This window comes from Antrostomus carolinensis, unplaced genomic scaffold (genome assembly GCF_000700745.2).
Source record: "Antrostomus carolinensis isolate BGI_N321 unplaced genomic scaffold, ASM70074v2 scaffold4489, whole genome shotgun sequence".
NCBI classification, from domain to species: Eukaryota; Metazoa; Chordata; class Aves; order Caprimulgiformes; family Caprimulgidae; genus Antrostomus; species Antrostomus carolinensis.
Genome location: NW_010340530.1, coordinates 19,574 through 30,132, shown reverse-complemented (window position 1 = coordinate 30,132; position 10,559 = coordinate 19,574). Strand labels below are relative to the sequence as shown.

The window sequence follows — 10,559 nt, the reverse complement described above, 5'->3', positions numbered from 1 at the left end:
CCAGGTTGGAGGAGGCTTTGAGCAACCTGGTCTAGTGGAAGGTGTCCCTGCTGCTGGCAGGGGGGTTGGAACTGGATGAGCTTTCAGGTCCCTTCCAACCCAAACCATTTTATGATTCTATGACAGACAGACAGGCTCCGCAGGGAGCAAAATGTCCATGTCTCCTCCTGGAGAAACAAAGGGCTGGGAAAAAAATCAAGTACTTTTCCTTCAGCACAAGGATAGAGGGAAAGGACAGAAATAGGTGACGTTAAGGCACAAAGAGAGATGGAAAGGAGAGAAATAGGTGACATTAGGGGAGATGAACTGCTAAGTCAGGTCAGATGGGGGTCTGTCGTGGGGCTGGATTCCCCACTCCCCTCCTGGATGCCCGGAGGGTGTTAAAGAAGGAACAAGCTGACCGGAGGTGCGGGTGACACCAAGCCCCAAGAGCCTGCAGGCACTCGGGGAGACATGGCTGCGATTCAGAGAAGGGACTTGGCAAACCCAGCAACTGGTCTGGATGAAATAAGATGCAACTCAATAAAAATGCACCAAGTTGTGTGTTTCTGTAGGAACAAGAAACGGCACAAACCGAGGGCAGGGAACGGGCAGTACTTTTTTTTTTGCAGAAAAGCTGTGGGGATACAATGGGTCACACGCAGCCCCTGGTGCTGTGTTATTTGAGGACGATGAGCTATACAGACACAAGAATGCTCTCTGTACGGCAAGCAAGTCTGCTCTACTCCCAAGTCCAGTTTTGGGCATCGTGTCTTTGATAAAATACAGATTTTCTAGAAATAACCCGTGGAGAGAAGTGAGAACAACCCTAAGTTTAGGAAACATCATCTGGGAAGAAACTGAATTGGTTCAGTCTGAAGAAAATACAGCGGAGCGGGGAGGACACGACAGTCGTAGACACCAGAGACTGCAGACATCACACATCCCTGGACAGTGGGACAAAAGCAATTTGGCTGAATCAGCAATGGTGAGAATCAGGTTTAGATGTTTGCAAACCTTCCCCCAGAGAAAGAGGATGCCTGGGAAGGGATGGTCATAGGAAGGGAACTCATCTCCCATGGGTGGGAGACACATGAAGCAGCAATGTGTCTTCATCTGTGGGGTTTAATTAACAGCTTATTGCCCGTGCACTGCCTGGGCAATAGTGCCTTTGGGTTTTGCAGATCTGGTCATACAGACCGATTGCATCACACTGGAAAGTTTCTATTCATGCAGGTCCTGGACCTGCAGCTGTGGATCACAGGGAGCCAAGCTCCTCGTGGTCTCCTTCCCAGTCCCGTTAGCAGAAACCTGGATAAATGTAATATTAAAAAGACCTCACTGCATCATCAGCTCCTGAAAAGCATCTCCTTGATCTAACAGAGTGCAGGATCTGGCCCCAGGAGTGGAAAGCCTTGGAGACCCCTCATGCTGATCGCAGCTTAGTCTTCAAGATGCTCACGGTGATGCCTCCGAGCCTGCCTGCCAGAGACGAAACACTCCCTGGCTGAGCTACCTGATTAGGTGTTCATTACCAAACGGAGATACTGAGAAGCAAAACCTGGCTCTGCAAAAAGCTGTCACACTCAGAAAACTCTCCCATCACATCTACAGCCCATCACCCCCACCCCAGAGCAACGCTACGGTGCCAGGTCCAGCCAGGGAGAGGGCTGAGCCCCGAGCATCCATCTCGTGGGGAAACATGAGGGGCTTTTCCATGAATTTATTTCACGTATAACAAAGTCATACAGTGCCAAGTCAAACACAATCCCACATCACAGAGACTTCCACCTATCTAGATTTGTCTGTAATTAGAATAAAATCACAACTCATGACTCTTTAAAAAATACATTTGTTTCCTGATTCTGTGACATCATCAGTCTTTATACAACAGAGCTGCTTTGCATGAATGAAAACTGCAGTAGTTTATATCAGTCTCTGATAACTGCAGGTCCATTTTCAGTCATTTTGCCTCTTCATTGGAATGTAAAATCTATGTGTTTTCCCAGCTTTTATCTATTTATTCCTCTCCAGCCTGAAGTTTGCTCTCCATCTTTGACTACAGCAATAAGGTTTTGTTTCTGCCTCGTTTACCAACAGGAAAAAAATAAATAATAAATCTATTTATTACTAAAAGTCTCTGTAAAATGCAGGAGTAATGAGAAAAACAACAGAAATACACAGGATCAATTCACTGCAAACAAGTATCCTAAGCCAAAACTTCCCCAAATACTTGGTGGGTACCTAAGCCAAAACCTCCCCAAATACTTGGTGGGTACCAAACATCGCAATGGTAAATCACACGTGGCTTGCTAAACTTATGCTAAGCTATTTTTCACTGTAATGAAAACAAAAAAAACCCCCAAAAAACAAAAAAGGAAGAGAAAAGAGCACTACTTGAGCCAAGAGGCACAGGCTATGGAAAAAAATCCAGCTTTTTGGAAAGCTGGCAGCTTGCAGGATTCTGGGGCAAAACCAGCTCATTGACACCCAAGTGTAAGATGTCACATCAGGACCAGCACTGCTTAAATGAAAATCTAACTTATTCCCCTAACCCTAAATTCCTAAGGTGGGTAGAAATGCCAAAAGGACCCATTTGGTTCCGAGGACTCTCACCCAAAACCACCAACCGAGCCCCGCGCTGCCGGGAAAACGTCTTTTCCCCTCCTGCCTTTGGGTGCTTTGGTGGAGGGTGGGGGGGAGGCATCTGGTTTTTCACTCACCTTTCATCCCACTCCCTTCCTCCTGGAATGTGTTACGAGCGGAAGGCTGATCTTCTAAATGTTCACTCCCACCACTTCCCGAAGAGGCTACACTGCTTTGTGGAGACAGGGGGGCATGATCGGAAGGGATGCACTGGGGTCCTCTAGCTCGTAAGTCCTCATGAGACATCCATCCATGTCCTAAAGGTTGGTTTGGCACATTCATGGGTGGGGTAAGGGACACAGAGCGTTTCAAAGGGCTGTGGTGTGTCTGGCCTGAGAGAACTGAAAAAAAAAAATAAAAAAACAAAAAAATCAAAGAGGTTATTCCCCCCTCGCAGCCCGGGATGCAGCAGAGTTCCCCCGAAAAAATAATAATAATAAAAAATTAAATGAAATCAGAAAATACGTGGTGGTTGGCCACGGTGCCTGGCTGATGGCTTTGTAGTGCCCATGGCTACCTACACCCTACCCTGAGCTCTCTGCTTTGCCTCCCAGGAAGCCAAGAGGACAGGAGTACCTGCAAGGAGATGGGGTTACATGAGCTATGTTGGGTTGCTTAAGGAAAGGTGTTGCATAGATGGCATCTCTAGGGGGGAAAAAAAACCCCAAACAACAAAACAAGCAGGTCTGGAGGTTTTCCCTGTGTGGAGTCAGGTACTGAGAGCAAACCTGAGCGTGGGACCATGCTGGGGGCTTGGCTGCTCCCTCACAGGGAAGGCACCACTGTTGCAAGTGTAATGGGAATTTTCAAGTGACTACACTGAGACTGTGAAACTCATCCTGTTAAAATAATCCAGACCCATATCTTTCTGGGAAAAGCATGAAAATCCCCAGGATGGGAATGTCCTCACATAGATCCAGGAGAAGCTTCTCTGTCTCTCCTTTTGGGTTAGGACTTGGCTTATGCCCCGAAGCACAAGGATTTACACAACTGCCTAATGTCACTGCAGAGCTACTTATCATCCATAGGAATGTCTAAGCCTTGTTGAGTCCTCCTAAGATCTTAGTTGAGCTGTGGTCAGCAATGGGAGCATCCCAGCTCAGCCACCCATCAGGTGCGCTACCAAGCACTTGCCTTTAACCCTCCACAAAAGCAAACAGCCAAAGCAACACTGCAAATACACCCAGGACAAAGAGGAGAGGTTGAATCCTCCTCAAAAAAATTATATTTGGAAAGCTTTGGATTTCTTTTTCCATGTGTTTGTATTTCTTGGTTGAAATTTTGATACTGTCAAGTTCAATTTGTTTTTAACAATTTTAATTAACAAAACCCCCAAATTTTAACAAGTTTTAACACCACTAAGGAAAGAGTGATGGACCAGCTCCCGTGTTTTGGAGTTATTTCTCAAGAAAAGCTTTACAATGGGTAGGTATTTACTTGCCTTTCAGTGAAGTAGAGAAATAAGTCTTATGTATGCTAAAGTATTAAATCTTAGATTTTCTGATGCTTTTTAGTAGAAGTGTTGCAACTTGAATAGCTTTTTAAAGACAATTTTTACTGAATGGTCTCAATTTTTCACTACTCTTCTTCCATAGTGTCTCATTCATTTTTAGTTATCTCCTTAGAGATTTAGATATCTTTTGCTCAGGTCTGTTGGTTAGTAGGAATAATACATGGTATTTAGAGGAAAAGATGGATATGGATGAACTATCTTTGTTTCCTGCAATGAAAAATATAGGAAAAGATTGGTCTGTTGGCTTAAAACAAAATTCTAATTTTATATTTCTGGAAATCATTAAACTGTTGGTTAAACCATAAATGCAGTCAATATATTTTAATGTACAGATTTAGGATGTAAAACATTTATTTAATGTTTTATTGCAGTTACTCTCAATGAAATTAGCTGGACATCATAGGGGCTGTTTCCCAATAACTGAGACTAAAAAAAATACCTCTGGATTTAGCTGTTGCTCAGCCGAGCCGTGTCTCATTGCCCACGGGGATAAAAAAGCAGGACAAATTCTGCATCCAGCGCTAAGGGAAGATCCTTTCTGGTTTCCATCAAACCCAAGCCCAGGCTGCTATTTCCAATGTGTCCCTGTGAGGTTCTCATCGTGATGGTTAACAAAACATCTGCCCTGGGCTGTTAACAAGGACTCATTTCTAGAGACAAGAGCAAATTCTGCAGAAAGAGACTAATTTCTCAAAATTAGCGGCTGTAAGCTTCATTGTGGGGTAGATGAAATGAAAAGCAGATTTTCTGCTCCAAGGGAATCTGAGAGCAGAGGAATTAAAATGACCTTTCAGCCCATATAAAACTGAAGCAGAAAGTTTTCAATTTTTCTTTCAAAATCAAATTTCTTCACTTTGTACAAAACCTGGAGGAAATTCATCATTCCTGTTGCTTTTCTTCCTAAAGCACCAAAACACTAAAGCTCCCTCAGCCCGTTTTGCCTTGGTAGGAGTTCATCAAAACCATTCATGGATCTTCCACATTATTTCCAAATATAAATCTTCTCAGTGATAAATCCCCAGCCAGGTGTACTGTGCTGTAAAAGTTAAGCCAGGTTTAATTCCCAGCTAAAGCCTGGGGGAAAAGCCATCATCAAAGCCATCTCTGCTGACCAGAAGCGGAATGAAAATGAGTAAATAGTGAGGTGATAAAAGGAAGGGAGAGAAAAACACCAGAGCTTGTTTGCATTTATTAAGCACCTGTAAAAAGCAGCCGGTGCCACATGCAGCTGATGGATGAGGCCAAAAACCTGCGGATTTCTGCAACATCTGAATTGTTTCCATTTCTGAAAGTGTTTTCTTCTACCAGCACATAACACTAACACCATGCAGGGAATGAAGGGGATGGTTTATGGTGAAGAATTTGTTCCCTTCCCATTAATTAAATATCTTCTAGAAGTCTACTGGCAAAAAAAGGATGTCAATGAGAACCTGGGATTTTTTTTTTTCAGAGTGGTGTTATGTTTCCTGAAGTTGGGATGCATCCTGATGGAGAAATAGATGGATTTAAGAAGGTCTTGGCCAAGCTATTTCTGCTCTTGACTTTGTACACCAAAAGCAGCACCGTTAAGGGGCCCTGGAGATGTCATGCCACCCTCCCAGGAGAAATAAATATTTAGAATTTAAAAAATAAATAAAAAATGAGGGGAAATATGGAAAAAAACCCCTATAAATCAGGTGAAATGTATCACCAAGGCTGAGCAACGCAGTGGCACTGCCCAGAGCCCCTTCTGTGCCTGCTGTCCCCAGCTGTGGTTGCATGTCTCAGAGGGGAAATCACCTGGAATTTGTAGGAAAAACTGAGGATTAGGAAATAGTTGTGCCCTTTGAATGAAAGAGAGATGCAGGCAAACAGGCAAGGAGGACAGGGGGCAATATCCCCTTTCAGGAAGTGAAGGGCTGTTCCGTGAGGCCTCCCTCTTACAGGGTCTCTGCAGCAGCTGGTATCCTGCAGCGTCTAAGCCTTCCTCCCCCCACCAAAATCTTGCAAACAAGAGGATATTTTTGGCTTAAATCCAACCCAGATTCCTTCCTGAGCAGCAATACTCTTGCAAACTGCTGCTGCTCTTCCATCTTCAATTTACGTCCCCTAATTAGAAGCCGGTGTCGGCTGGAAGAGAAATAATGAACTCCGCAGCATGGCCAGGAACAATTAGAAATCATCCAGTGCAACCTATAAAAATCAGTTCCACTTTTTTTTCCCTGAGATAACACAACGTTGGGAGTCCAACAGACCACGTTTTACTAAACCACAAGCATTTTTACTGAACTACGAGTCAATTCACACAAGATGCAGTGGGGATAATTCCTCTGCAAAGGATGCTACCAGCAGAAAGTCATCAGCTCTTTGAAACCACCCCAAGTTGCTCTTGGTACCACTGTTAACATCTAAAATGTAGATTATTTAAGAGCTGGCTTAACTTTAGTCTCTGCTTAAGCCTTTCTGGCACCTGCCTGGTGTGCACACACCTCTCCCTCTTTTAATTTGTAACCTTCAGAAAGGGGATTAATAAATATGCATATTTATTAATGGGGGAAAAGCCATCATCCAAGCCACCTCTGCTGACCAGAAGCGGAATGAAAATGAGCAAATAGTGAAGTTATAAAAGGAAGGGAGAGAAAAACTCCAGAGCTTGTTTGCATTTATTAAGCACTTGGTTAATATCGTCACAATCTGCATATTTATTAATCCCCTTTCTGAAGGTTACAAATTGAAAGAGGAAGAGGTGTGTGCACACCAAGCAGGTGTGCACACACAATAAATATGCATATTTATTAATGCTGCTGCTTGTGTTCGTGCCCTCAAGTTTCTTGAAATAGAGGATGTAGATAATGATTTTCCAAAGTGCCACTTTAGTGTTAGGTCTTTCCCTGCTTTTGACAATCTCGTGTGGTTTTTTGGCTGGTCCAAGGTGAATCTGGGGCTGCTGTAAACTGACCTGGAACTTCCCATCAAGATAAATCACTTTTTCAGTCTCTTGCTAAAAGAAATGGTCCACGTGTGCTTTTAACTTCAGCAGAAGAGAAGCAAGTGTGAGTTTCCAGCCTTATGCTCAAGCCTCTTATTTTTTTTTAATTAAAAAAATATTAAGCTTTAATTTAAAAAGGAAATCTAATATATTCTTCTGGGGTAAGATAAGCTTCCAGGAGGTGGCCAGAGGCACGCCTGCCTTTCTGAACGCCGCGGCAGCGTGAGCCAGATGAACAAAGAGAGGAAACCACCGCTCCAAGGCGTGAGCCACGCTGGCACACGGATCCTCTACAACTTGTAAGCGTGTCCCACTTCTGGTTTAGAAGTGTTTTCCTGCTCACTGTGGGCTCATTTAGGTGGTGCAAGAGCCATCTGCTCCCCAGGGACCCACCAGTTGCTCTGCAAAGGCACTGCCTGGTTCGATTCATTCCACCCAGGGATCTGATGGGATGGGGGCCAGAGCAGATCGTGGTCTTCCTCACAACAGGCAGCCTGGTCACGCCTCTCTGCTCCACCACCACAGCTCTGAACGGCCGCAGGGGTTGTGCTCAGCCCATGCCAGACCCTATTTCCTTGCAAAAAAAGCTCCCCATGGTCTCCAGATTGGAGTCAGCCGCAAGCCGGCAGTCACTGCTAAATATAACGCCTTTGAGATGAGCCTGGGCTGTTCTGCATCCTAAGGAAAAACAGGATTAATAATCTGGAGCCAATGGTGCTGAGATGTGTGAGGTGTTGCTGAAGCACTCTCAGGCTTCAATATTTAAAGTGAGCCTAGAAGAAAGATGAGGACAGACTTTTCAGCAGGTCCTGTAGCAGTAGGACAAGGGGTGATGGTTTTAAACTAAAAGAGGGTGGATTCAGACTAGATAAAGGAAGACATTTTTTATGATGGGGGTGGTGAAACCCTGGCCCAGGTTGCCCAGAGAGGTGGTAGAAGCCCCATCCCTGGAAACATTCAAGGTCAGGTTGGACGTGGCTCTGAACAACCTGATCTGGTTGAAGATGTCCCTGCTCACTGCAGGATGGTTGGACTAGATGGCCTGGAAAGGTCCCTTCCAACCCAAACCATTCCATGATTCAAACAAAGCCTGACTTAGTATTTCCAGGTGAAAAAATAATAAGAGTTTGGAGAAGGAGTGATGGTGATGAGGGAACTGTCCTTGTGTACAGGGCTCCCTGTCCCAAGAGGAATAAGAGTTTGGAGAAGGAGTGATGGTGATGAGGGAACTGTCCTTGTGTACAGGGCTCCCTGTCCCAAGAGGCGGCTGCAGACCCCGCTGCCCCAGCACGAAGCATCCCTGTGGGGCCACAACCTCCTCGGGCAAAAGTGCCTTCATCATGGACCAAGCACTGGCTGGGCTGGCAGGCACAGCAAAGTGCAAGAGCTTTCCCCTTGAAGCCTTGAGTTTCTCTTTTTTTTTTGCCTCTCTTCCTTTTTGAAGTGGTGTTGCCTATTTTGGTAGGCAAGAGCTAATTTCAAGAGGGTTTTTGTTCGCTGAAGCCCACGTGGAACAGCGTCAGACATTTGTGTTGTAGTTTCTCAGGGTTTCAGGCCAATTTTTCAGCCTGAGAAGGAAAAAGCCACCCATTCCTGTAATTAGACATGAGGAATTGGGCTCTGCAGGCAGATCTTCCTGTGTGACAGCTGACCAGGCGCTTGCTTTCCCACTGCCCCATAACACCCTTCACTAAACCTGCCCTAAAGTGCTGCAAAAGTCCTTGACAAGACACACGTGGGGCTGATGTGTTTCCACCAAGAGCCAGACCCATTGCTGGGTACAGAGGAGCTGTCTCAGCATGTCCTCCACCACTGCATGGTCCCCACTGGGTCCCTGACACCCACAGGACCTTTACAACAACCTCACAACCCTTTATAGCAGCACACAGTCTATCATACAGCAGATTGCAATGCAGAATAATGTCCTCTCCAAGGCTGGAGAAAGGAAAAAGTGCTGCAAGGTGCATGCTGAAATCTCTGGGAGATTTGTTGTTGTTTTTAGTCTAAAACCAGCATTTCTTGGCTGCAAAGATGGTTATGGTGCATCCTCGGGCTGTGGCTGATCATGTACAATTCCTTTTCTGGCCTGTAGGTACCTGGAGCAGCAGCTTGACCCCAGTTTGCTCGAGGAAGTGGGGGATATTTTTAATCCACCGAGGCCACATGGACTCTTGTGCAGGGAACAGGGAACTGCTGGAGAGAGTCCAGCACAGAGCCACCAAGATGATGAAGGGAGTGGAGCATCTCCCTGATGAGGAAAGGCTGAGGGAGCTGGGGCTCTTTAGCTTGGAGAAGAGGAGACTGAGGGGTGACCTCATTAATGTTTATAAATATGTAAAGGGTGAATGTCAGGAGGATGGAGCCAGGCTCTTCTCAGTGATGCCCAATGGTAGGACAAGGGGCAATGGGTGTGAGCTGGAACACAGGAGGTTCTGCTTAAACTTGAGAAGAAACTTCTTTCCAGTGAGGGTGACAGAGCCCTGGGACAGGCTGCCCAGGGAGGGTGTGGAGTCTCCTTCTCTGGAGACATTCAAGACCCGCCTGGACGCCTTCCTGTGTGATCTCATTTAGGTTCCTGCTCTGGCAGGGTGGTTGGACTGGATGATCCCTGACATTCTGTGATTCTGTGTGATCCCCGAGGCACCCCCACAGAGAGGGAACACGGAGCAGCTCCTGCCATCCCCCTCACAAAGCCATCGCCAAGTTCATCTCGCTCCTCTCCTCCGCCTTTCTCCTTGCTACCCCAGTCACGCAGCATCCTCTCCTCCAGGAAGACTCCCCCGCGTTGGCAGACCAATGCTTGTGGCTCTTCCAGCATTTCTGTGCTGAGGACCCTTGGAAAGAGCCACCGGTGGGTCACGCTGCCCGGCTGGCACCCAGCCTCCTTCCTGGGCACCTCATTCACCCGCTCTCCACGCCGCTGCAGGCAGCTCCAGCGTGGCCAAAGCAGAACCTGATGGAACATTTTTTGTCACAACATCCCCTAACCCTTGGAGTCTTTTCTTTGTGCTTTTTTTTTGTTTTGTTTTTCTCCCTGGGTTTTGTGGCTGTGACTTTAACTGTGTTTGTATGGTGCTGGATAAACCATGTCCTCTACTCTGAATCAAGGGCTGAGAGAAGCCACGGGGAGTGAAACCAAGGGTCCTAAATGCAACAGCAACTGGGTAGCTGTGTGCATTAGGGGGAAAAAAAAAGATATAAGCAGAGTGTTGCCTGGAGCAGAGAAATGAGGAAGAAGCACAGACTGCAGAAAAGCCTGTCAAGCAAACTTTTTTTTTAAAAAAATGACATTTTTAAACACAGTTTCCTGTTCAAGAAACTAGAGAAACAATAACCCCTTTGTTGCTGCTCCCTCCAAGCAGCGCATGCAAGGCCACATCCAGGATCAGCTCGGGAAGGGGACATCTCTGCTGAGTGCAAAGGGTTTTGCAACCCCCTGCGTGGCACAAGCAC

The 10,559-nt window shown here is 46.0% G+C and overlaps 1 protein-coding gene across 1 annotated transcript in view; it reads right to left on the bottom strand.

Moving 5' to 3' along the window:
- Positions 1-10,559, bottom strand: part of LOC104531309 (protein Smaug homolog 1) — a gene marked incomplete at both ends in the record, with an annotated part of 34,125 nt that overhangs the window by 4,092 nt on the left and 19,474 nt on the right. Inside the window, one exon of the mRNA XM_010176162.2 lies at positions 2,703-2,966. Coding sequence (XP_010174464.2) covers positions 2,703-2,966 — 264 coding nt within the window. The remainder of the gene's footprint in view (positions 1-2,702; positions 2,967-10,559) is intronic.